Genomic DNA, 27336 nt, shown 5'->3' on the forward strand with positions numbered 1-27336 from the left:
TGAATATGCACAGGCTGTGGAGGAGACGTCTCTGGGCAGACCCAGTAAACTCTGTAAACAGCAGCAGCTTGTTTTCTAGGCTGTCAGTCGCAGAGCAGAGTGGCCAGATCAGCAGATAATATGGAACAGAGCAGCTTCTTGTTCAGACTTGTGCAGATATTTACCTGCTATGGAAGGAAACATCTGAATTGGTTTTGAGCATTTGAACTCGCAAAGGAGGATCTAGGTGATGGTCAAATGCCCATGAGATGTAGGCAGGAGTGGGTGTTCAAACACTGTTTGTCAAGAGTCATTTGACTTGGCATATGAGGTGCTACTAAGTTGTTTTCTACGTGCTTAGCATAGAAGTGGTTGCCTTAGTCTTTTCTTGTAAGTGCTGTTTTACACATCTTCACTCTGCAAAATTTGAACCTAATTGAGACTTGGGCATCTGTCTTACAAATTTGCTTTGACTAGAAGTTGTGGTCCTATTTTAAAACAACTTAATTGATTGTCAGGGAACTACCATGATAATAAATGCCTGTAGACATACCCAAAATGCCTGCTCCAGGATTTATGTTAGTGGTTTACCCTATGGCCCAACCTAGCAATTAACCTGCAAACTCCAATTAAGACAAACCCACCTAGGTCTCAGGCAGAGCCTGCTGCTGGGATGTGAAAACAGAGAAATGCTGTGGGAAGAGTTTTACAACAACTGCAGCAGTATCATGTCTCTGCAAGCCACCATACAGACTGTCCCAGAAACAAGAACAAGACTCAGGGTGACCTGCCACATCCAAGGGCTCCTTGGGCCTTTAGCAGATGTTAGGATGGCTGGTCTGCAGCTGGGGATGCCATGACTACCTGTCTGCCTGGTTAATGGCCCTGCTGCCCTATAGGAGGAGTCAGTGGGCTGGGAAATCTGGAGCTCTGGAAGAAGTAGCTGTCTCCAGAGCTCCAGGACAGCCACACCTTTTGGCAGGATAAAGGGGAGGGTACAAGAAGGCAAAAAAAAACCCTGCTATTAAGAAGTAAGCCAATAAACATTAATTCTTTGGCACTCCTCAGTGTCCTGTCTGGCCCTCTTGGCTGTGTATTTCTACGATTTTAAAAGTAACAGCAGCACTGTCTTCCTTCACAAGCCTTTGACGGATGTTTTTTTTCATGTGCACACAATTCCTTGTGTGTTTAAAAGTGGTAATGGAGGCATTTGGGGTTTGTAGGAGAAAATCCCATGGTATCATTTCATCTGCAAGAATCTGTCTCCCGCTTCATGAGCTCTCCCTGCTCTCTGCTGTGCAGTGATGCTGCACCATCTGGCCACTGTGGCCACTAGAGGTTGCAGGAAGGAGAATGTTAGCCAAGTGGTTGGGCCTGGTCCCAGGGAGGGTTTTGTGTATCAGGACATAAATTCAAGCTGGAGTCTTATCAGTGAAGATGTTGTGCAAAGGCCAGGTCACTGGGGCAAGAGGCTAAGAACAACCTGTGATGCTAAGAAAGCAAATCATTACTTTTTGCATCAGGTTGTAAGGCATTAAATAAAGATTCTTTATTGCAGCTGAAAGCATCACTTTTTCTTCTCTTCCCCTTGGTTTTTTCCCTTAACATGTCCGTGGGACCCTGCTCAATGAAATGTGACATGGTGGCTTTTGTGTCCAGTCACTGGTAGGAAGTGCTTCAGCATAACCATCTGGGAGAGCTTCTCTCCAATTTTGATAATAGAAGGAAAAGTTAACTGGGCTGCCATAAAACAAATAAAGAGAGAAGAAAAAGGAAACCCCAGTGCCTTTTGTTAAGGAGGAACAGATGTAGAGCTGTAGCAGCCTGCCAGCTAGGTCAGGTCATATCAAATATTGTGGTTGTTTTCTTGTAGCCTGATCCTCCTTTTGAACTCTCTTTCAGCAATGAAGTTGTAAGGAATGAATTAAAGAAGCTTCCAGCCCTTCCAACACCAGCGCTGAAGGAGCATCCTTCCCTCGCTTACTGGTAACGTATCATTCTGTTGGGCAGCTTCGCAGTGTCTTATGCAGGACCTGGCTCTGGCAATGAGTGATCTGAGAGTGGAACTGGGATGCAGGGATTCCTTCCTTCTAGCTCTGGGTCTGCCACTGACTCATTGCATGATTCAGCACAAGCAGAGCTACCACCTTGGGCCTCAGATCTGCACAGAAAATTCACTGTAAATGTGCCGGTGTCCTGATGAAATCGAGACGCTTAATATGCCATTTCCTTTCCCAGCACTTTGCATCTGTGCAAAGAGTTTTCCCAGTTTGAAATGTCAGTGTTTTGCACTGCTCTGTGCTATGTTTGAGTGATCGAGCTTCGTCTTGCAAATCCTCTCTGTATGGCATAGCTGAACTAAAAAGGATGTATTTCTCCTTTTATACAAACTAGGTCATGTTCGGAGGTGGAGGCTTTTGAGCTCTGCCTTTATTGCACTGAAAATTAAATCCTGGGTAGGAGCAGGATCGCAATTAAATTTTGTATGCCCCACACATAGATTCTTTACGCCACCCTGCCTATCCCTTTTATCTGTGCAAATAGGAAAGAATTTGGGGAAAGACTGATCATTAATGGGGAGATGCTTTCACTTGATTTTCTTTTTGTTTCTTTCATGTTTGTCTTTAAAGTATTAGGCTATAAGCCTGGGGGTGGGAGTGAACTTCTTTATCTGCTACTCTCTTAATTTTGGCATCTTGGTAATCTGAGGATGGCACGGGGAAACAAATCAGTTTGTAGATTATGATCTCAATTCTTTGCCAGGAAGGCCATCCACTTTTTCTAGCATGGCTACAATAGCAGAATTAGCTGTACCTAGTGTCACGCCGTAAGCAAGCTAGTCTGTGAGGTCTCCTAATCACTTTCTGAGCACATCAGGAAAGACTCAGAGTCCCAGGCTGAGGTTAGGAACACTTACACAAAAGCTGTGGATCATCACAGTCTCCTGGTGTTTCTGTCTAAAAATCAAACCAAATCTTTGTGGAAATTTGATAAATGTAGGCTTACATTTCACTGGAAGCAGAACAGTCTCCCTGTTTGGAGTGTGTCCTTTATTTTTGCACAAATTAATCCACACATTAAAAAAAAAAGTGCTTTTCCAGCCAGGTCGGTGGCCTGGTCTGACTGACAAACTTGTAGCTCAAGCTAAAAGCCACCACAAGAGCCATGGACAGGGAAGGCAAATCTGACCCTTCAGCAGCAACACAGACTGAGGTCTTACTGAAGTGCCCACACAGCCTTTGCTTCAGTTGCTTGTGATGGTATCCGTACACAAGAAAGCAGTGACAACCCAGGCTGCCTGTCGGGCCCCGTCTGCCCATCAGGATCTGTCTGCCCCTGCCGTCAGCCAGTGTTAGTCAACATGCCTGTGCCAAGAACTTCTGCTGGGAAATCTCAGTGAGGTCTGGGACAGCCTCTGTCCGTAAGACACTCTCCTTGGGTTTGGGCTACGTTCAGTCATCTGAAGCAAGAAGAGCCATGTGAAAACCTCATGCTCAGAATGCGAGTATTTACAGTTATACACAAGGTACAGACAGCACTTCTTGCAGCCGTACTTAATTCTGTGGGAGTTCTCATGTGACTGAGAACAGGTCGCAGGTTGGGAAGTCGGTGTTTCCAATGGGGTAATAAAACCAGTGGCTACAGTCTTGTGACTCCCATGTGATTTCACTTCAGTGACCAGGTCTCAGAGACCTCTTATACTTCAATAGTTCATTATTTATTAATGGTGGGTTTTTCATAAACACCCTCTGAAACGCTGAATGCTGTCAAGATGCTGCTGGTGAATCAGGTGAAAAGCCTCTGAAGTACAGATCAAACTTCAGTGATCTAAGAGGGCAGATTTTTAAAACTGTGTTTTCTGACACTTGTGCATGTCATGCAGATTACATACTGGATACAAATTTCATCCTGTTCTTTTCAGTATGCAATCAGTTTTATGCTGCGGTTCTTCAGTATTAGCACAAAGCAGTAACAAGTGAATTTCCAGCTCTGGAAAGAAACATTTGAAACATTAAGGGTGGGATGTGTAATTGCTTTAGTTAGTTTAAAACAAACATAAGAACCTTTGTATAGGCTGAAATGGACTAAGAGGTGGTAAAATGGATAATCAAGTAAATACTACAATACCTTCAGCAAGATACTATGATAGTTCTGCATGAAATAATGTAACATTTCCATCACACCCCATGAAAAAGCTTCACCTGTTGCTCCTACCAAACGTGGTAAGACCAGTGGGATGAGTCCTGGATTCTTAGATGCAGTGAAGGCTGATTCAGCAGAGTTTGGTGCTTCCGGCTCTACCTTCATGGAGTCTCCTGGTTCCATACCCTTGCTGCAGGCCTTTCCCTGCCCTGTAACATCTTCTTGGAAGTATGTAGACATCACAACAAAGATGAAGGTTGTAGTTTTTATATCATCAAGTTTTTGTTTCCAGCTCTCTACAGATTAAGAAGAATCAGTTTCACATCTTGTTCTCAAGCATCTCTTAGCATCACTGATTACTAGTGAAGCAAGAAGGAGTTTGGGGTTTTTTTTTGTCTTTTAAATGAAAATCTGAGCTTCTGGTCCTCCCATACAGATTCTGGGGAATCTGTGCCCACTAAGGCCTGGGGCCCTGAGTTTTGATTTTTCTTGCCCTTGCATGGAAACAACTGACAGTATTTATTATTTTAGACACAACACTAATCACAGTGAGACAGGAGAGAACCTGTGTTAGTGCACAGTACTCCTTTCCAGCCACTGTCATTGCATTTTATCTCAATTCAGATCCTCCCCAGCAAACCAGCCCAATACTTGGTTGCCAGTAAGAATGCAAGGAGGAGATGCATCGGCACAAAGTAAATGCTAGAACAGGATTTTCAACAGACCAGGGGGAAGACGAACTTCTCCCAGGTTCCAACAGACTTTGAATTTAAGCTTGTTTTTAGCAACCTAAAGCATCAGCATTGCCAGAAAATCCACCTCTGAAAATATCAGCTGAAATTCACTATTTAGTTTCTCTAATATAGCACAGACCTGAGGCTCTCATCCTGCTCTTGGTCCCTTTGGCCCAAGAGATGCTTTGCTGGCTTCAGTGGGACAGCATATGACTGCAAATAAAGACGTTAGTAAGTGTGAGAACATAATCAAGATGGATGAAGATTAGAAACAGAACAAGAGTAAGGTGCAGCAATGAGTGGATAACTATTTAAAACAGCTCAGTGTGCTGGGAAGAGAGGGGAGAAACAAATTACCTTTGAAAATCTGGATCTGATGTTGAGAAACTCTGGCTCTGCATTTGCTCGCAAGTTGTCTGCCGTCCAGTTCTGCAAGCTGCTGGGACAGGAGGGATTTCTTGGTAGTTCTAAAGATCTTTATTAGAGTTGTCTGTTGCAGGATATCATCCATATACTAATTTTTGCAGCTTTGGGGGGAATGTTTTATGAGCTGGCAAACAGACGGTAATGCTTCGGCAGCCTCCGTGTCACCACATTAGTTAAGCATCCTCTGTCAGCCCTGCGTTATGAATGAGTTTCTGTGTCACTGACACGGAAATGACCCAGAGCAGGGGGAGAGGAGACGTCAGCTGGTGGTCCAGGCAATGTCCCAGCACTCTCCCAGCTGTCAATAGCAGCATGGCAGCTGCTCAGAGATGAACAGCTGAAATGATAGGGGAGAATGTTCATAAGCTCTGCTAATGCTCCTTCTGACCCGTGAATGATTGTGCTTGTTTTCCCTGGCACATGCTGGGCTTACCCCTCTGTCCCAGAGCTGGAGGCAGAAAGTGACCTCTGTGCTGGATGATCCTTCTTGTGCAGGGAATGAAAAGGAAGTTCAAAGAACTGTTACAGGAGGGACTATCACACAGCTGGGGTGGGATTCATCTGACCATGAACATTTCTTCAGTGTAGACCTCTCCATCTGAGCTAGGTGCCCTCAGCTCCCTTTGCTGTCAGGATGAATTGTGTTCTGGTGTATCCGTTTCTTTCCCCAAAGTGTGACTAGCTCAGTGTTGTAGAAAGGTGAAAGGCAGCAAATCCTGCTCTTAAATATTCATGGCTGAATTGATAATTTAGGCTTTATTTTTTGGTCCAGAAGTAGAAATAAGGATGATACTTACCTGGCATTTAACATCTGTAGACCTCAAAACATTATACAATGAAAAGAAAGATCATCAGTGTCCTAACGAGGCAATGGAGGTATAGAGAGTGTTGCCTGCATTTGTTTAGGAGAACTGGGTAGACCCTGGACTATCCCACATTTTTTAGTATGGATTAAGAACATAACTTTATTCATCCCACTGTTCAGGAAGGGTGCCTGACATCTAATCTGTCCTTTTGAAGGAAATGAGCCATCGATTGGCTTCCCTGCCCAAGGGGTATGGTCTGGGAACATATCCATTATTTTGTAATCGTCATTTATAAGAAAGCAGAGTGCATCCGGAATCACATTAGGTAATCATTGTGTAGTTACATCTGTCCTTTTCTTGAATGGCATCAATATGAGAGCTTGATCTGTACAATAAACTGTACAGAGTGGAAACCAAAGCTAAGACCGTTTTCCACTGGAGAAACTCCATTGTTTTCTGAGAAGTCACTCCTAGTTTGTTCCTGTCTGAGACAGAGGAATTGCATCCACATGTAATTGTGGTTTTAAGGGGTAATTTCAAAGGGCTGTAAGCCCTCTCTGTCTATCTTTTTATTAAGAATGATGTTTTTTGGAGATCTTCCAGTACTGAACACTCATGTAATTTAGTTATTGCTCCAAAAGTAATCCTGTTTATGATAATCATGGCAGGAGACCCAGGCTCTGCCTTCATGTGCACGCCCGTAACATCTGTGGTACTTGCTTGGATCAGTGGGCTGAATATGGTTTCATAGCTGTTGAATTTATAGCTTACAGATCATTTTCTAAGCATTAAAATTATTCTGAAGGATTTGATGGGAGAGCTGGTCTATTCCTTTACCCATGCAATTTATCACTGACACAATCAGGACGCTGTACCCATTGTGGTGTGCTGGTGGGACATCACTTCACCTTGCCCCAGTAAGAGCCTTTTTATTTTCACGAGTGATTTTCGGGGGAAGTCACTTGGCGACTAAGAAAAGCAGTTACTCTTGGACAAATTACAGGCTTGGGGGGAAACAGCTGGCCCTGCTGACAATCCGACAGACCATCTACTTTGAATTGCTCTGTGCCGTCTACATTGGTGTTTCTGGTTCTCTCCCTCCCTGCTGCGTTACCAGGGGTGGATGCACTGTCCTCAGCTACCCTGTGCCAGGCCCCACGCCCCATCTGTGCACAGCACGCCCTGTTTGGTATGTCACAGTGCGGTTTGTCTTCCTTGAGATGTCACAGAACAGAACATCCTGTGTGTGATGTCACAGCAGGTTCTGTTGTGGCCTCTCTACCTGTGACATCACTCAGGGCATTTTGAAGGCTGTGCCCAGCAGGGGCAGGGAAACTTCATTCTAAAAGAGATTCTGGCTCCACGCAGATCTCTCTGGCACAAGGATGCGTATGGGGAAGGCAGCAATGAGAAGACACACTCGTGTTAGCAGGGCTAGTGAAACACTTTGCAGTTTTCCACCAAAGTCCCCATGGGCATCTCTAAGCAGCTGTGGTGAGGTCATCTTCCAGACCATCTCACATTGCTGTGCTCCTTCACACTGTCTAGCAATAAAAATAGCTTCAGTTCTGCTTGGGGAAGGATTACCACATGGTGGACAACTGGGTGGCTGCCTTTAAAGGCCCCATTAGGGACCCCAGCTGGCCCTAGGAAATGCAGGGAGGGAGGAATGCCAGTTCACATTGGACTGAACCGCATGCAGCATGATGGCATTAGATAGATAGACACTTGGTACTGCTGAAAGCTTATGCAGTGCCAGGTGGGAAGGGGACAAACGTGGCATAAAGGTTTAGGTTGCCTTCCTCTTGGACTGGCAAAGTCTGTACAGTGTCTTGAGGGGACTCAACAGATTCCTTATCCTTGGTGTTGCAACATAAAGAGCAAGAGATTGGGTTTAAACCTGAGGACTTGAGTATTCTGTCATGCCAATGGAACAGAGCTGGTCCTGTGGGCATTACATTGCTGGAAGTCAAAGAATCAAAATCAGACCTGTCTGAAAGTATCAGGCTTGGAGGCTGTGGTGACTTGCATGGCCGTAGATTGAGAGGAATGCTATTGAAATCAAATGAGAGAGCTGTGAACCTTCAAAAGGAGGTCATTGGCTTATAGTTTGCCATGCTGTGACCTTGCTAGCACAGCTGATAGCACAGCACGGTCAAATAGCTCTGGTTCTGTGCTCTCCTGCTACCCACTCACTGGACAAGAAGGAATGGGATTCTTTAAAAGTGAATTTACAAATGTCTCTCAGTCTGTCATTTGGGTCATGCTGATCTGCTCTTGGATGATACATCTCTCATCTCCACCGTGTATAGGCGAATGTCTCAACATGCATTTTTCAAACACGCCCAGAACTGTTCTCTGCATCCATCTATACCATGAAACTGTCTTAGTCTCCAAAGCACTGTTAGGAATGGGCCCGGCCCATGCTAACTCCCAGTGCATAGCCAGGAGTTGCTGTGGGAGTGCAAGTTAATATAACCCAAAAGTATGCAAAGGCACATCAGTACTTTAACAGTAAAGGGACCCAAGTTTGAGTGTGTTGGAAACATTCCCTACCACAGTTTAACCTGCCGTTATGGACATTGCCTCTGTGTACACTAGGAATTTAACTCCTCGCCAAGGGAGATTTCTCCAGAGTGCTTCCACTAGTGCTCCTGTATGTGGTTTTGTGCAGTTGCAATGAGGAGTAATTTGTGAGGCTTAATGCTATTACTGGCCACCAATTTCCGAAAGCTTTGCTAGCTTTTAGAGAACTTGATGGACCTGAAAAGAAGTTGCATTAGCTAGGGCAAAGCAAAGCTCGAGCAGCTCCAAAATGCTTCTGTTTGCCACGCAATGTAATATCATGGGTATCGTTCGTAGATAAGGAAAGTAATGCAGAGAGGGAAAAGTCTGTACACGTAGATACTGTATTTGTGAGTAAAAAGGTTGTTCGAGAAAGCCAACTCCTAGAAAACCATTTTTATTCTCAGTCTGTGAGCCCCCCTTGTTTGCCCTGGGCTGCATCAAACCCTCTCATCTAACACTTTTGCTTGGCATCTTTTGATTCCCTCAGTCGGTAGCTGTGTTAACAGAAGTACCTCTTTACCTTTTGGCAAGATACTTAGTCATGATACTCCCGTTATGTAAAACATCTCATTTCTTCCTTTCCAGTGAGGATCGAGTCATTGAATATTACAAGAAACTAAATGGTCAGACAAGAGGTCAAGCAATTGTGAAGTAAGTGAAATGAGTGACTTCTTGTGACCTTTGTTTTGTCAGGAAATATTTATACTGGACTGTAAATACAGTGTATAACTATGTCTCCGATCTCATCTAATGCTTTATTTTTAATTATTTCTGTACTTATTTATTTATTTAAGCATTTTTCCCAGATCATCCTTTCAGCTTCTCAGACGTTATTCTCTTATGTGTTGTTTTGCAGTTACATGAGCATTGTAGAATCCCTCCCAACATATGGAGTGCATTATTACGCAGTAAAGGTACGTGCTACAAAAAAGGTCATTTATTGAATTAAACTGTTGTTGGAGAGGAGGGAGAGAGGTACAAATAACCATCCTGCTTTCAGAATACAATACACTGCTACTAAAGTCTTGTTTCACTTCCTGTGATAGGATAAACTTATTTCAACTGTGTAGTGAATGTTTGGTAAATACAGCTCCAAAGAGGAAAATCCTGTTGTTGGAGATAAAACTTTTGAAGTCCTATTGTGCTGGAGATGTTCAGCCCACAAGCAGCGGTGAGCTCTGGTGATGCCAGTGAACCAGCACCAAAGGGACAAGCCAGCCACGTCGCTGGCAGACTTGATGCTTTGCTCCTTTTCATAGTTCCAGGAGGTCATACTTTTCCCAGCTGGCAGATCCATGAGCAACTAACTAGGGCCAGCCATAACCTGCAGATTGCAGCTCCCTTCACTTGAGATATACGTAGATGGATACAGATATAGCATGTCTTTTTAGTGCCAAATCATTGTCCCACACTCTAGACATAACACATCCCCCTCCCCAAACAGCTCTCCATTTATAACTATGTGGGTTTCATTCAGGTATTCATGAAATCCCTCATTTCTTTTGTCTAATGATTTATCTTCCAGTCTCATATTATTACTTCCCCGTCTGACCAGCTGTGTAGGGTTGTTATTTTTTTTAAGTAGAGAAATCAATAAACAAATAAAGCAAGCTAGATTCACACTCCCCAGAGCATATTCCCTCATTTATCACCCCTGAAGTTTTGATGCGTTTCATCATTATCTCTCTGCATAGATCATATGGTTTTTCATACATCTGTAATGTCTTGCACACATGGGTACCATAAAACCACAAATATACCTGACAGTACCTGTCTTGGGCAGATGCATTTCTAGTCTACTCCTGCTAATGTGCATGGCATTTTGTGAAAAGCATTAGCCTCACCTTTTGCCAGAGGGCAGGATCCCTCCAGCACCCTTTGCATCCAGATCTCTTGGATTACTCTACACCAAAAAAGATCCGGTGGACTGGGCTGGGTGTTCAAGCCTGCAAATACTTGAGAGCTATTCCAGTGAACTCCTCAGGATCAATAAGTACCAGTGAGCAGCAATGAGGCAGCAAATATTGCACGTAATAGGTTTTGCTTCTGCCTGATGTGGGGGTTTTGGTTTTGCTGCGTTTTACCCTGCCATTCTCTATCACATTAACAGAACAGATGTAATTTCATTGAGGACTCCAGTTCAGTAAATTGCAAAGAGGCTGGTATCAGATATCAGCCATTACTCCATAAGGCCATTTTATTGCACACTCAGACACAAAGCAGTTGGGTCCGAGCCTGTCAGACCTTATCACTTGGTAGCTCTCAGATCCCATTACTGCTGCATTTTCAAGATTAATGCTAAAATCCTTCCACATAATTCAAGTCAGATGGGTGATTCGCTTTCCTTCCTCTCCACTCTCTGAGAGTTCAGACTGAATAATTTTCAGGGAAGAAAAGGAGGATGCACCACTGCACAAGGGACCCATGTCAAGCCTCCCCGCCTCCCCCGGCGGCATTTTGAGTAACTTGACCACAGGTGATGCATTTTAAATGGTTTTATATGTTATAGCTAAAAGTGAAACAGGTCTCTCCTAAAACACCATGTGGCTTTGTGACTTCAGGGAATTTAGCAGGGGTAAATTTAACAGCACCCATGACATGCAAAGATAATTGCTTAGAAAAAAATCTTCACCTTGAATAACAACTTTGGGAATCTCCAGCATTTCCCCATCCTATTCAATATAACTCCCTCTCTTTTTTCTTCCAGGACAAGCAGGGAATTCCTTGGTGGTTAGGACTTAGCTACAAGGGGATTTTTCAGTATGACTACCATGACAAAGTGAAACCAAGAAAGGTAAGTGTTTACTTTTCTATCAAGGTCTGGGCTTGCCACACATGTTATAGCTTGATTTGAGGGTGTGATATATGCCAAATACTGGCATTGATTCCTGTGATTTTGAAGGCTGTTGTTCTCCCAAACTCGTATGAATGTCTGCAAAGAATTCGTGGACAAAAGGAGCTCTTAATTTATTAAGTGTTGTGATAGGTGGGGCGGGGGAGGGGAAATAAGCATTACTTAATCTTGCAATTTACGCTCCTTTTTTGCGCGGCTCATAAGACATGAATGAGAACTGAAGGACTGATCCTCTCAGGTGCTGGAGACTCCATCCCCACTGGCTATGACAGGATTGAGCATGCTCAGCCAACTCTTGATTGTGTATTGTCAAGCCATAAATGATCCAAGAGACAGAGAGAAAAAGGGACAGGAAAGACAAAAAGAAAAAATTGCATGGTTTTACAAGGAGCAGCATTACATTTGCTAAGAAACAATTTTACTAACTGAAGAGTAAAGCTAACAGGAGAAGACGACTTTCATCACATGCCTAAAAAAAAAAGCCATTAAAAAGTTTTCGCCCAGTATCTGTTTTCTTTAGGAGCTTTACTTTGAAACAGTTCACAAATCAAGGCAGGGTGTGCATAGATCTAATCACTAGACCTTGGTCAGTGATGATTAGCCATACTGGTCTCTTTATTACTATTTTTAGTGAGGCTTTTAGTGTATCTGAAAATCGGGATTTGTCTCAGTCCTTCCAAATTGCCTTTGAGAAATCCAGCTAAGGAACGTCCTGTTCATTTGGAGTGAGGGAGTAGGAAGGTTCTGATTCCCTGAGCTCATTCTACTAGGCGGACCCATGTGTTCTGATTTTCCTACTTAGGATGCCATCTAATAGAAAAATGCTCATGTCTGAGCACATGCCCTGCAGGTGGGCACGCACGGTCTGTTAGCAACAGTATTTGTACCGCAAGCCCATGGAGATACCAGGAGGTGAGGTTTCAGGCTTGCTTGCAGGCTGCAGAACTGGATAATTTGGAGCAACTAGGCAGCTCTTCTATGGATGCAAATGCCTCCACACTGAATTCATGTACTGCATTTCTCATTTGCCTTTGTGCCAAGATCCTCCCTCCCTTTCTTTCACCTCCTCTGATCCCATCCAAGTTGGACATTATCTGGTGCTCACAGATAGCATTTTCTATTAAAATAAACTAGAATCAAGGTTTTGGTATAAAACAGAACTGCTAAGGAGGCAGCAGGAGATAATAGGTGCATTGATTAGTCTTTTATTCACTGAAGGCTATTAATGGGGCTGTCTATTCATTGAAGAAAAGGATGAGGGGAGCAAGGGAGTTTCCACAGAGCATCTGTGCTCTAAAGATGTATCTATTTGGGATCAATCATTACCTGCAGGGCAAGCCATACTCACACATGATAGTTTAAAACATGCCTAGGCTAGGTGTTTGCACCCACATATCTCCTTTAGTGCCAACCCCCCAGGGCAGACATGTCCTTAAAACATGCCTTCAGAAATCAGTCTTAGTGACAGAAACATTTATTTGGAAGAAAACAGCACCCTGCCATGACCGGGACTCAGCTATTCGCAAGCTATAGCAATTTTTATTAACCCTGGTGGGATGTGAGTGTTGGTGGAGAGCATCAGAGGAAAGAAAAAAAGAGGTCAGGTACTCTGGCTGCATGAGAGGAGACAACTGTTTCCACCAGAAGAGTCAAGCCTCCTTTCTTAGCTTCTCTACTTTCTCGTCTTCTCAGCCGCTGAGGGTGATCTTGTCTGTAGCATTAGTTTTAGACCTTGATAACATCTTGGCCAGCCTCTCTGTGTCCCCACTAACCTACCTCCAGCCCTCCCTAGAATCAGGGACTGTAGGCATATCCTACCCTTTTTCTGCGAGTGTAATCCTAAAAAAATAAGGTGCCAGTTTTCTCTTTATTGGGAATTACTTTTTTTTTCTCTCCGCACATTATGTACAAAATCCAGGAGACCCAAAACAATGCTGCTGCCTTATGTACCAACCACTGAGGACTTCTGTGGCTTAGCAGAAGTGGTCATAAATCTGGGAGGGAAGGTTGAGTGGGAAGGGAGAGCAGGAATTTCCGGGCTAGAATTTGTCCATTGCCACAATCCAGAGACCACAGCAGTGAAAAGACAGCCTAGATGAGCATTTCTCTGTTACATGATGCTTGCAAGCCCCGTCTGTTGTCAGGGCTATTCCAGAATGCACAGCGTAAATCAGGGACAGGACTTCGATAGGGTGGCTGAGGCTTCATTATTTCTCCATCGTATGCTTCTACCCTCTGTAGAGCAAGTAAAAAGACTTCTTATCCTACACAGGTGGTAAAACCCCTCTGGCAAGTGCAGCTCAACTCCCTCAATGAGGTGCAATATTTAATCCTCTGCTAATTAGATTGTAAAATTGCACTTGATAACCCTGGTATCTGGGAGCTTACCGTAGTATCTGATTCATTTCACTATACCAGCATGGGCCGGTTCAAGTCTTTGCTGTGCAAAGGGGAGGGGTAAACCTTAGTGAACTTTCTGCAAGGTAAAATTAGAGGGGGAGGGGGAAAGAGATTATGTCTTTTCTGATCTCTATTATTTTGTTCCTGCACATTGACAATGCCAGAAACAAATTGAAAAATTACAATGGAAAAATAAATCTCCCTGGAAAAAACACAAGCAGAAAATTGTAGCAAGAAACCAGCTGAAACCAAGACATTTATATTAAATGCATATAAAAACCTTGCTTGTCTTATAAGGGAGATTGTAATGTTTTCCTATTATGTCATCCTAGATAGATTTCCATGCTTATTGTGTTTGCAAGTAAAACTGTAACCCACACTAAGCAGCTGAGCCTATCTCAGGCGATCCCATTAGCAGTCAGTCAAAACCACGTTTTTATTAAATTGCTGTAGTAAATCGGCCATGTGTCTCTAGAAAACTAACTAGGTTTGTCAGCAAGTTGGATGAGTCTGGAGAGGAGAACTGAGGCTGACGCAAGGCCAGAACTTGATCTTGCTTGCGCTATTCTCACTCAGGCATAAGTCCTCCAGTGTTACTGGGGATGCAGCTGAGATGGGTATCTGGCACCTAGTCGGAGGTGGTTCAGATGGGAATGCAGGGCTATTAAACTGGAATGCAGCTTGCAATGGACTGCAGAGCCTAATGTGACTCTGTGCTTCTATTTTTATGTTCCCTCTTGCCTATGCTTGAATTCTGTGGAAGCCCTGAAGCTACCCAAAGCCATCACTTTGAGGCTTATCGTTCTCCTTCCTGTTTTTCTCCTGTATGTTCAGGGGCTAGCTCACAGACTCAGCAAGCCCTGCCAAAGGCTTCCTCTTGAATGTTGCCTGATTGAACTCGGATTTAGTCGGTATCAGTTATGATCTGATAGTGTTCATTCTTAGGTATTAAATAAATGCAAAAGTTTCGGTATACTTCACTAAATCCATCACTGCAGCTGAACAAGAAGAAGGGAGTATCAAGTGTCGAAAGATAGCTGCTGTCCTGCTAACCATATGCTGAGGCCTTCTGAAAGTTTAGTAGTGGCTTGCAGTCATTTTTGTAGCAGCAGTGCACAGCATCCAGGAGGGGCAGAATCCATCTCCCTCTAAGTTAGTTATGGCTTAGCTTCTACAAACCCTTTCTTGTGAAGAGAAAAGGCCCTTCACGGCTCAGTGTGCCTTGAAAAAGCACATCAAAAAGGAGCCGCTGGGCTCTACCCATCTTGGGTCAGCACCATCAAATATTCATGATAAACCAAAGCAAATTCTTTGGAGCCAGGTCTTCAGATAGGATGTGCCGGCACCACTCTCCCACAAGTCGCTAAGGCTGTAGTGACGAAAACCATCGTTTTCAGAGAAGGGTCATTAGGGTCCTTTTTTGCTTACATTGCAGGGCAATTGGAAAGGAAGAGCAAGGTACTGCAGCCCCCCTGTGTGCCTGTATTGTCTGTGAGTGGTGGTTGTTCATTTTAACCAGCAGGTAGGGATGTAACTCCACTCCATCCCAAGAGACCTGGAGATGAAGTGGAAGCGGCATAGCCTGGAGCTGTGAGACCGGCATGCTGAAGCAGTTGTAGTAGCACTAGGCATGTCTGTTGTTTTAGTGAGATATTCCCACTGATTTAAGAGCCCAAAGGCATCTTTCAGTGCACACAGCTTAACAGTTAGTAAACAATTAACTCCAAGCTGAAGAGTGAATGATTAACAAAGTCAGCCAAAGGACTTCCATATGGCCAATAAACAGAGAAATGGTTTAACTTACCACCAAAAATAAAATGACCTTAAAGGAGAGTCTGGTAGCGTTTGGTTCCTTTGCAAGAAATACCACTATATAGTGTTATCCCCTTTTCTTCCACAGAAGGCTAGTGGCAACGAAAACTTAAGGTGAGCCTTTTTTCTCAGACTCATAAACATTATTAGAGTTTGCATTCTCTGGTTTACTGAAGAGAACCCAAGGGGAATAAAGACTTTTGGAAACAAGACAAAATGTGAGGCATCCCAAAATTCAGCTGTGAATGCAGCTTGACAAAGATTTTCCCTGTGACAGCCAAACATCAGTTTCTGCCATTTCTTCCCAGTGTTATCCTTTCTCCGAGATGAAATGAAGCATGCTATGAAAATATTCTGTCCCCTGCCATAAGGTCTCCACAACGCTCTATGGATTCTCATTACAGCAGAATTTAATTTGTAGTTTTGTTGTGAATCCAAAGCAATGGTAATGGATTGACTTCCCATTTAAACATGCAAAAACAAGAGCTGAGTTGGATCCATCCTACCAAGCAATACAAAGCACAAATAAAATCAGTAGCTTTAAGTGTCTGATCAGAGAGAAATCACCTGCTTGTCGACAGCATGAGCAAAGTAATCAGCACATTAATTGTGTCCAGAAAGATTGCTGTGTGATGTCACTTGGCCTTTTCTAAACAGCAAGAGATAGAGTGAACTTTCCCAATTCCAGAGGCAAAATGAGATATTTACACAGGAGGAGCAATAGCCTAATTAAGAGCTGCTTTATTGCAGAACAAATAGAGATCCTCTCTGCTTTAGGGCATAGTGAAGCATTGTCAAGTCAGTAATTGCATTGATGGAGTGGTTAAACTTGTGCTTCCTGTGGTGAAGGAATGACAGACCAGTAACTTAAAAAAACATAAAATAGGGATTGATGTGAAATGTACAGAAACTAGTGAACGATGGGGAGGAGGAAGCTGACAAATTGGTCTCTATCCTGACTGATCATAGAACATTGGGACAGTCAAAAAGGCAAAAGAAACATGAAATTCAAATCAGTTACAGGGAGCCCAATTCACTTTGCATAACTCCTTGCCACATGATACAATAGAGGTCAAGAGCTTAGAAGGGCTGAAGACAGGACTAAAAGTGTGACCCTCCATTCAGAGTTTTAACATTGAATTGGTTGGTTTTGAACAGGATTTTGGGAAGGGTTATAAACCCTCATGTTCAAGGAGGGTGTTTGATTTGGCAGCAAGTTGGTTTCTCTTGTCAGAGGTACAGAGCATGCGTAACGCTCCTCTCACTGGCATGCCACTGAAGCCACAGGGTGTATTCAGAAAGGGACAGCCTTGCTCTAGAGCATCCAGAATCAATGGGGGTCAGAGGCAACGTATTGAACTTGTCCCTAATTGGGCTCTTCTTGGAACGGCATCATTTCCTAAGACCTTTGCAAACATCTTTGCATTGCAGACAGGGATAAAAGATTTCAAATTTACAAATGATACAAGAGGAGCAGAAAACATTTCCAGGAAATATTGGTTTAAAAGGTAGTGGAGTCTCAGTGGCATTGCTGTGATAAATTATTCACTGTGATTAGTTGACTGTTAAGGACTACCTGCTGACTCCTTCTGCTCAGCACTTTTATTTCTCTTCCCGTTGCTGATCCTTCATGCTTTTTGGATTATGGACTTGGCTGTAAACTGAACCAGTCTTCAGGTCATGGCGGGTTCAACTCATTTTATAGTGCAGTAATTCAGTCTTGGTTTAGTGTTTGGAAATGCGGAGCACTGGAGGAGGGAGACATATATAAAGTGAGGTTCCTTACCATGCCGTTTCTTCTCATAGAGAGAGGTTGCTCACCCCATTTTGTTCCACATCAAAATGTAAGACACAGACCTGCGACTGTTGAAGAGCAGCCATAGTTTAAGACCTTCCCCTGCTGAAATGTCTTGTTCCATCCTTGTTAGACAGGAGACTGTGTTCTCACTAGCACCTTTTTTGCTCCTGCTGGCCCTCGATTTGGGATATCTACCATCCAGCAGCAAGCTCTTCCCCTTTCAGCACCCACTACTCCATGCCTTACCACTGCATTTCACTGTGCCAAAAAGCTGCCAAGAGCACTGGGAGATGAATAAATCAGATCAGAGCACATTGGGCTGGAAAGCAGGATTTTGTCCCTGACACTGAGGATATCCACAGGATTTGGCCGGACATGCCACTAGGCTGTCATTCAGTGAACATTTCTTTTGGCAGCAGTACCAGCTGAAGTGGCCTTCACCACCCTCCTCCCCCATCGCAATCCTGCCACCACCGCTCATTTCCTCCCCTGGGCCCCTTCCTCAGTCACACTGGTGTAATTGTGTGGCCGGGAAGGAAACTGCTCCAGAGAAGGGATCAGAGCTCAGCATAATCCAGCCAAAAAAGCAGTCGCTTTTAACCTCGGTCCGTTCCCAATCCCATTCAGCATCTGGCCCACAATCAGTATCCCACAGGAGCTGGGTATGGGTGCAGGCTGTATAAATCACGGCAGCCAGGGAAAGAAACTGCCATCAACCTACACAATAACTTTATGGAGCGAGACAAGGACTCCATAGCTCGGAACAAGATGGAAGGAATTTGCCTGCATGGAATTTGCCGTGGTTGAACCAGGATGAATTAACAGTTAGATGTAGGTCATCACCACCACTTTTTCTCATATAAGCTGGTAAAAGTTGGCTTCAGTGTCTCTCCCAAACAGGGCTGATCTCAGACCACTAAGCAGATTGTCTAGGCAAAGCAACTGTTTAAAATCATAGAATAGTCATGCTCTGTTTCCATTATCAAGGTAAATAAGTAGCTTGATCAACTATAATGCTTGTAAACGCTAATACATAGTCTAAGGCACTGCTGTTTTATAAGGAAACCAGCACTATTTTGGTGGTTTAGTGTGTGTGTACTGTGGTGATACCGTCAGGCATACAGTCCCGAGGGTTTTCTGTAAGCATTTACATTCACAAAGGCTACAGCATGACGTCCCATCCCCTGATCCAGCCAAGTCAAGCCCATGGCTACTATTAAATATAGGAGTAGTCCCATCAAAGTAAAACTCCCTTGCTCTAAGTGCTTTGTCGTATTCAGGTCTTAAAGAGTAATTCTCTATAAAAGCAGCAGCCAAGTCCTAAATGATTCTGCAGCGCACAGCAGGAACTTCAACAAGATGCAAGGACAAATCACTCCGACAGCACAAAGTGAAATAAATTGGACCTCAACGCCCTGGAGTTAGGGTGGAGATCTGGAGAGAGACTGAAACCTCCTCGAGCACTTGTGCTTGGCTCTGAAGTGGTAGCAGGCTCCCCGCATGCCCCACCCTTCTCAAATGCTGTCTCTTAGCTCACCAGGACTCACTACTCCAAAGGCCTGGGCATTTTTATCACCAGATGGAGCCAGGCAGGGGCCCAGTTCTTCAGTGGCTACAAACATGAGGCATCTTTAAGTCAGTGGCCTGGGCAGGAGACTCAGAAGGTCAGGCATTGCAGCCCATTGCCATGGACACGGGATTGCTGCTGTTGTGGCACCCCATATGCGGATACCCTGCATCACAGGAGTGGTTTTAGTCACACAACCTAATATGTATGTGCATCGTCATAGCATGACTGGTGTGGGATGGGATGGCAGTTCCCGTATTTTGGTTCCAAGATAGATGTACTTTAGTCATGCCACTAGTGAAGACAAAAGGATCCTTAGGAAAGAGAGTAGCAGGGATGGTTTGTGGGTGGCATAAATCATTCTAGGGTGCCACAGATAATTCATAGCCTATAGGCTGGGCATCCTTTATCTAATACATAGTATATTATGTCAGAAAGAAGAGATCTTCAATGCAGAAAGATCTAGTCACTTTGATTTACTTGCAGAGGATAAAAGGAAGAAAATTCGACTTACAAGAATCAGGAAAAGTGCTCTGTAGGTCTATTGATTTAGACACACCCAGCATGGTGACAGCAATGCAGTATCTAACAGCATCTACCAGATATATGTGTACGGCGAAGGTGGATTTGGTTGTATATAAAGTCAAAGCCTGATCTCCCAGTCTGTATACAGTTATAGCCACAAATATCAAGTTGCATTAGTAGACAAATAATGCTTTGTCCAAAGAGCGGCGCTTCCCTTTGTGATCTGATGCTTTGCTGTCTCTCTGAGCCAACAAAGCACTTTGAAATTTAATAGGGAATTGTCTCTCCATAATGGAAATTAATGCAGAGTGGTGATTATATAGATCTAGAAACAATTTCTGTTTGGTCAAGCCAGAAATGTTTGCCGTATTGGTGTGGTCCCATGAGAACAGCACATGGCAAAAGGGATCTCAAATTGGACCAGAAATTGTTTGTCTGTTTGGCAAAAAAAGAGTCCTGAAGCCTGAGGGGAAGAAGTAATTAGACAGTGAGCTGGGATTGCTGACAGACCACTGAAAGTCCCACTTAGCCAAGTCACTCTCTCATTCCATGGGGGAAGGGAGGACGGCAAGCCTCTGGGAAGATCATTGGTGGGGTTGTTTCCCACATCAAATCACACAGGAAACCTTTTAATTTTTTGGGTTTGGAAGTGAAAGAAAAAGAAAATACTCCAAACTAATAGAAATACAGGAATGAATGGAAGTGTGGCAGGATGGAGGGCTAAGTTACAGTGCAGCAGCATCCCCATCTCATGACCTGGGGGCACCGTCAGCAATGGGTCACGCTAATTCACAGGTGACGGCCCACGGAAACCTCTTGGTAAATCTGCCCCTAAAACAAGAGTCCGTTTGTTTGAGCTGAGATGGTGCTGTTCTGCCTGGACCAAATCCTTCCTCATTCACTCTAACTAGTTTGACAGAGGTATGATTGATGGAAGCAGGGTTGGCTTGAGGCAGAACACAAATCCATGCCCGGAAACCATGGCCCCACTGAAATCACTGGGACAAAACTGCCATTGACTTCACTGGAGCTGTGATTTTCATAGAGTTTAAGGCCAAAAAGGAACCGCTCATAACCTCCACCCTGACCTCCTGCATAACTCGGCCCCTAGAATTTTGCTTGCTGGTTTGTTCAGTGGAGGGAATTACATTTCCAAGGAGGAATTTTTTGGTTATGTTTGTTTTGTCTTTAAACTGCAAAACAAAAGACTTGGGAGTTTGGAGCTGCGCTCATGCAAGTTCTGTGAAAATACTGCCATTGTTTAGTTCCATTGTTTAGTACCAGTTTTAGTATCAGGATCTCATCCAGTGTTGGCTCTTGCCCATCGCGTAGGCGAGGGAAGGGGTTGCATTTGGGCAGTTTGAAATGTGCCACGTTATTTCCCTGCCTTTCCTAGAAGCCTTTCAGAGCATCCAGTCTGGGTGGTAGCGTATGCATTTGGAGGGATGATTGTTCCTTCTGCATAGTATGATTTAACAAGCCATTAATCATCTAAAAAGCTGCAAGCCTTGAAGGACTGGGAGACGCCATATAGGTCAGTAAGTCCAACAGCAATTACAGTTGGTCACTTATTAGATGCTTAGAATCAAAGAAAAATACAGGTCAAAAAAGACTCTGGAGGTCTCTAGCTCAACCTCCTGCTCAAAGTTGGGCCAACTTCAAAGTTCGATCAGGTTACTCACGGACCTAGTGTTTGACCAGCTTCACTGATTGTTTTGGTTTGGGGGTTTTTTATATATATCTAGTCAGAATTGCCCTTGCTGCAATCCTGCAACCTGTGTCCATTGCCTCTTATACTTTCACGGGGCACCTCTGAGAAAAGTCTGTTTCCATCTCCTTTGTAAATCCCCTTTAGGTCACCAAAGAGAGCAGACAAACAGCAGGTAGATTCTCTGTAGAATTCTGCAAATGGTTTGATTCTGAACAGCCACGAAGCCTGATATCTGAAACCCCTGAGAGCAAAAGTATTGCTGAGTAACGCCATTCTGCCTGTGCCCCATCTCAGGTGCTTCAGGTGAAGACATGCACACAGAAAAGGGAAAGAAAATGAGACACCAAATACCTGGGCATTTATATCTGGTTCTTAATAGACCCAATGCAAAACAGTTCACATTGTCCTCATGGGGTTATCCAGCCACAATGCAGTGCCCAGTTCAATGCCAACTCCAGCTCTTCTGGGCACAGCAGGCAGAATACGGTATCAGGGACCCAAGCCCAGAATAGAGAAGCTTGAGAATTATTCCAAAAAGTACTATTCAGGAACGTTTCTCTAGGTACTGTAATCCAGAAAGCTCTGTGCACCAACCACCAGTGCTGCTGCCCTTCAGCAACCTCCTCTGTCCTGTCCCTGAGCTCTGTCCTGTCCCTGGGTGACACAGGAGCCAGCAACAGACTTGTGGCTACCAGGGGTTCCCAAACATATGGCATGGTCCCTCCACTGGATACTCAGGCAAGGCTTCCTGAGCACAAAGAGACAGAGCCTGGCCCAATGCCTAGGACAGATGAACTCAGCTCCCCGCGCCTCAGCGAAGTCCAGGTCACCCAGGACATGAGCAACCAAGCCAGAAACACTTCCCCATGTTTCATTCACAAAACACCCTCCCTTCTTTATCAGGAGCCTCTGGCATTTTTCAAATGCTCTGACGCTGACCCTACCTCCTGCTGTGTGCAAACTCCACGGCATCGGCCTCCCGGTCAATAAAAATGGTAAAAACCTTCTTCAGACTCACATGGCTGAGGCGGATGCAGATCCCTGGGCCTCCTCTCCTCCAGGCTCTGCTTAATTAGGGAGCAGCCAGCAAACCACAAGTGTGCTCACAAAAGAAGCTTGCGTCTGAAGGGCTTTGACTGCAGCTCTTTGTAACTAGTCACAAACATCTGGTGCCTGGCAAGCTTGCCTGCCTCTTAGAAGGGATTTCCAGTGAGAAAATTCCTGTAGCTTGCACCTGAATTCTCCGCAGCGCACCGTGCAGCGGTCGGATCTCTCCCCTGGCTCCTCTTCTAAGCTGCCAGCTTTGCAGAAAAGCCATTTCTGGCACTGGCTTCCCCACCGTGGCCTCCCCGCCCACCCCAATGCATTTTAAACAGGACACACGGTCCGATAGGGAACAATTATTCCCTTGAATGTTTATGGGTTGATAAGCAGTCTCGCAAATTCAAGTGATAGTGTTGGTTCCAGTTTTATTGGCACGATGAAACGGAGCCCATGGTGGGGACGGTCCCCCCAGAGAAGTAGGGAATTAAGGGTAATTGTTTCCTCCTCTTTTAGTCGCCCTTTCTCTTTTACGTGCACGTGTGAGCGTGCAGCTGTGCTCAAACGCCTGTCTCGGGGAGACTTCCTTAAGTATCTACTGAAGATTAAATGATCTCATGTGCAGCCTGTAATGATGGCCACTACCAAAAATTGTTCCCATCTGAAAGCTGCCCAGTGCTGCATGATCCGAAACGGGCTGCTGACCTCAGAAGAGATCGCAGCGGACAAACCACCACATCACAGAAACTCACCCCACCGCAAGCACCACTAATTGTCCCCTTGTCTGCGGGCTCTGAGCAAGGCAGCTACTAAAGGGCAGGGGAACTGTGCTCTCGACTTGTATTACTGAGTGACTTTCTCCTAAGCCTCATTTACAGCATGTTTGGGGAGATGCTGTCCCCAAACCTCACTGCTATGAGGTACCTTTTGTCCAGCAAAAGTCACCGCGTCCCTAATACAACTCCAGAAAAAAACAATACGAATTGTCCCACCCACTAGGGCATGCCTTGGATTTGGCCCTGCAAGTCAACCAAACAATCATGAGCCGAATAACCCAAAACTAGACCCAGTCTTGGTGCAGGAAGAGGCAAACCTGCCAGGAGCATGGACGCTTTGACTCAAACTAGCCCCAAAAGCAGCACGCATCTGTTGTCACTGCATTTCTGCAAGACTCTGTTGAAATTACGACCAGCTCCCTGCTGTGGCTCGTATTCCCCAGTGAAGGTTGCAAGCATCAGCACGGTAAAAGGATCTTGATGGGTAAAAATTATGCTTCCATTTAAGAAGACACACTAATGGCACCCTGTGCATCTGCCACTGAATTAACGACATCATTTTGAAACCATACATAAGCCGGGCAACTGGTGAAGGGAACAGCTTGCTTACATTAGGAGGTCTGGCTGAAGGGAGACCTTAGGCTTTGTTTCTCCTGAGGGGTTGTGATCAGCTAACGGGAAAGCGGATACTTTCTTATGGGTATTCACATTTTTGCAGATTGGATTCCTTATGTATAGGAAGGGTGAGACCTCTCAGATCAATGTGGGCAAAAGGAGTGGGAGACTGCAGAATAAAATTTGGGGAGCAAAGGGAGTGCAGTTAGAGCAATGGTAAAACGCACGTGTAGGTTCTGGAGAGCAGGGCTATGGAAAAAGACACAAACTCAGGTTGTGGGGTCACTTTCACCCCCTGCCTCCCAAGAGTTTGGATTTGCCTCCTTCCGCACCCTGCCAAGAAAAACAAAGAAGCTAAATACTAAAATGCAGCCATCTGGGGAGTGGCTCCGGTGTCCAAAACGTAGGTGTCTAATGCCATTTTAGGCACTGCTGGGGATCCAAGACATTTCCGTGGGGCTGGCAGATATGGCACCGGACCTATGGCAGGCTCCGTCCCTCCTGGGGCAGCAGCTGGGGGCCAGGCAGGGAACCCTGGGGCATGGAAAATTGCACTCGACGCCTACGTTTGGGTATCTGAACAGCTCCCCCAGAGCCCTGTGTGTTTGGACAGTTGGAGTTAATCATCGAAGGGAAACGGAGCTGCAGTTAACGAACTGAGCGCTGTGAGGTTGGGTAGCAGAGAGGATAAAATGGGAAAGGATCGGAGCACAGGGGACAGTCCAGCAGAGTCCGAGGGATGAGGATGGGGAGGAGAGCTGCCAAGGAGAGCAGCTGCCAACAGCTCGGAAAAGGGTTTCAAATTCCTTCTGCGCCACGCTGAAGCTTAGTCATAAATGACAGCAGGGGACCCAGGGACGGAGGGATATTTTCTGAAGGGTGTGATCTGCTGGCTTTTTAGACTCCTATGTGTTCCACATGTCTGAGCGCCTCCCAAACACGTCCCCTGCACATGCCGTGCAGCACGGCCGCATTACCCTCCCCGCCTTGCGGACAGACATCTGGAAGCACGGAGGGACATTTTCGGCAGCCCACATGGCAGTCTCAGGCTTGACCCCGGTTGTTGTCAATGGGAGTTTAGGCCCCAAACTTCCTTTCCGTGCCTTTGAAGCTCGGCTGCAGCTCACTGGGTGCTTGCAGGGGAGACAGACTTCACGTTCAGACCTCAGCTCCCAGCTTAACCCTTTCACCCCATGTCTGTCCTCCCTCAGTGGGTAAAATAGTGGGTATTTCAGTGCTCTGTTTGGTGATTATGACTTTTACGCAGCAATTAATTTTTCCAATGAAGGAATACAATAATCCTCTGAGGACAGTGTAACCCCAGCCCTTCAAGCTTCCCATCACTCCTGGTCCCCTTCTTCCCTACCCTCCTGCGACCTGGACAGCCTCAGAGTACGGGGCAGCTCAGTGCCCTGCTTACTCCACCCTTCCTTCCAAACACCCCGTTATGGAAAGAAAAAAAGAAAAAAAATCCACAGCTCTTGGTTGGAAACTTTTACAAACATAAATATTTTCAATTTTGCTGCCCCTGAAGTATTACTGAGGAGAAAAGATTTAGGTCCTCGCTGTGCCCTGTTTTATTTGCTAGATTTCACCTCCACCAGCAGCTTAATCAGTGCAAATCAAATTACGCCTCCTGTTTCCTTATCTCCAGAGCGCTGACACACTGGCAAGCGGCTTATCTCAGCATGGCAGGAGCCAGCGCCTTCCTTGGGGGTAGGACAGGAACTCCACAGAAGCTGCTTGTAGTGGGAGAGGGAGTATAAATCAGGGAGAGCTCTGCTGGCTCTGCTCCCCGGCAGCCAGGTTACTTGCTAGGGGCAGCACAGGGAAGCCAAAGTGCGAGATGCCCCGGGCGGGGTGGAGGCTGCCTTCTCCCTGCGGGTTAGCAGCCTGGAAGCCAGGGTTTGGATTTTGGTTTACTCATTTGTAAAGAACAGGCGGTGGTGGACCTGTCCGACGTGGTGATGGTGCGGCGGTTTGCAGAGCTGACACGGTGTTTTGCCGTCACCGCGTCCTTCGCGCTGCCTCCTGCCTGGAAGATGAGGGTTATTTCACGGCAGAGGTGTGGGGTACCGGGATGGCGTGAGCTCATCCCACTGCCCAGGAGCGCGTACACTCAGCAGGCAGGGAGAGACCCCCTGGCCCATGCTGACCTGGGGGCGAGGACACGCAGCCAGCCCCCGGACACCCTTGGTGATAGCATTGGCTTTGAGATGCCTCTAAAACAGAGGCAGAAATATGACTTGCTTACTGCAGCGTTTTGCACCGCCGGGAGCATGCTGGAGCCCTGGGCGCTGCCAACAGGAGTCTGCCAGGAGCCGGGATAATAAACTGGCTCCTCTCGGCTCGCGCTCCTGCGAGTTTTACACTGATGGCTGGGGAAAAAGCAGAGCTGGGTATCGCACTTCAGTAGAACGATGCAAGTCACCTCCCTGTGGGTCTCGCTAATCAAGCCACCTTGGCCCCTCCGGGGTCTGCGCTGCACACCCGTGCCACTCGAGGGAAGGGGTGCCAGGGGCCAGCGCACACCAGCTGCCCGCCCTCGAAGGAAAAAAAAGCGGCTGAATCCCGGTTTTCCCGTGGCGTGCGTTTGTTTAAAACGTATTTCAGCCAGCAAAATGAAACCCCCTCCCTTCCCCGCCTCCCCACCGGGCGGGAGGGGACCGCCCGCCCCCGGGGCTGCCCCGCGGCTGCTGGGCGGGGGGCGCGGGCGGGCCGCGGGGCCGAGGCGGGGCGGAGCGGAGCGGAGCGGAGCGGGGCAGCCCCGCCGTAGCGCCGGGAGGAAGCGGCGCGGCGAGCAGGGCTGCGCGGGGGATTGCGCGGAGGCGCCTCACCCCCTTCTTCTCCCCGCAGATCTTCCAATGGAGGCAGCTGGAGAACCTCTATTTCCGCGAGAAGAAGTTCTCGGTGGAGGTGCACGACCCGCGCAGGTGAGAGACGAAACGAGACGAGCCGTGCCGTGCCGAGCGGAGCCGAGCCGGGCTGAGCGATGCCGAGCCGGACTGAGCGATGCCAAGCCGGGCTTTGCCGTGCCGAGCCGGACTGAGCGATGCCGAGCCGGGCTGAGCGATGCCCTGCCGGGCTTTGCGGTGCCGAGCCGGGCTTTGCGGTGCCGAGCCGGGTGGTGGTGAGCCGCGCTCCCCGTGCCTCTTTGCGGGGCTTGGTGGCTTGGGAGCCCGTAAGCAAAAGGCAGCGGGTACCGAGCCGGGAGCTGCTTCTTCCTTCCATCTGGACATTTTGGGTTCAGGTGGGTGTTTCTGAGGATGTGTTTCCCCTCGGCTTCAAGTGGGTTTTTTTTTTTTTCCTTCCCTCTGTTTTGGCACCTTCTGACCCCCCGGGGCTGTGCAGCTCCGGTGCCCCAGCTGCGGTGCCGGCAACCCCCGTGTGTAGAAGGGGGATTGCCTTGTCCCTGTGTTGCACTTGGAGCCTGGAGATGGGCGCCAGATTTTGTACTCACATGCTTCCTTGTAAATAAATATTCAGTAGTGCAACTGAAAGGAATGGCACAATACCAGAGGTTTACCGACAGTCTGGATGAAAGCCCATCAGTCTTTTTGGCACAGGAGTCTTTTTTTTTT

At 46.2% G+C, this 27336-nt stretch overlaps 1 protein-coding gene across 5 annotated transcripts in view; it reads left to right on the plus strand.

Annotated features, from left to right (window-relative positions):
• FRMD4A (FERM domain containing 4A) overlaps positions 1-27336 on the plus strand; it is a 228483-nt gene that overhangs the window by 159218 nt on the left and 41929 nt on the right. For all 5 annotated transcript variants that reach the window (XM_054188941.1, XM_054188944.1, XM_054188940.1 and 2 more), the window contains 5 exons: positions 1882-1965; positions 9242-9307; positions 9513-9570; positions 11364-11450; positions 26612-26688. In XM_054188941.1, the coding sequence (XP_054044916.1) occupies positions 1882-1965; positions 9242-9307; positions 9513-9570; positions 11364-11450; positions 26612-26688 (372 nt within the window). The remainder of the gene's footprint in view (positions 1-1881; positions 1966-9241; positions 9308-9512; positions 9571-11363; positions 11451-26611; positions 26689-27336) is intronic.

Source organism: Rissa tridactyla, chromosome 1 (genome assembly GCF_028500815.1).
Source record: "Rissa tridactyla isolate bRisTri1 chromosome 1, bRisTri1.patW.cur.20221130, whole genome shotgun sequence".
Lineage (NCBI taxonomy): Eukaryota > Metazoa > Chordata > Aves > Charadriiformes > Laridae > Rissa > Rissa tridactyla.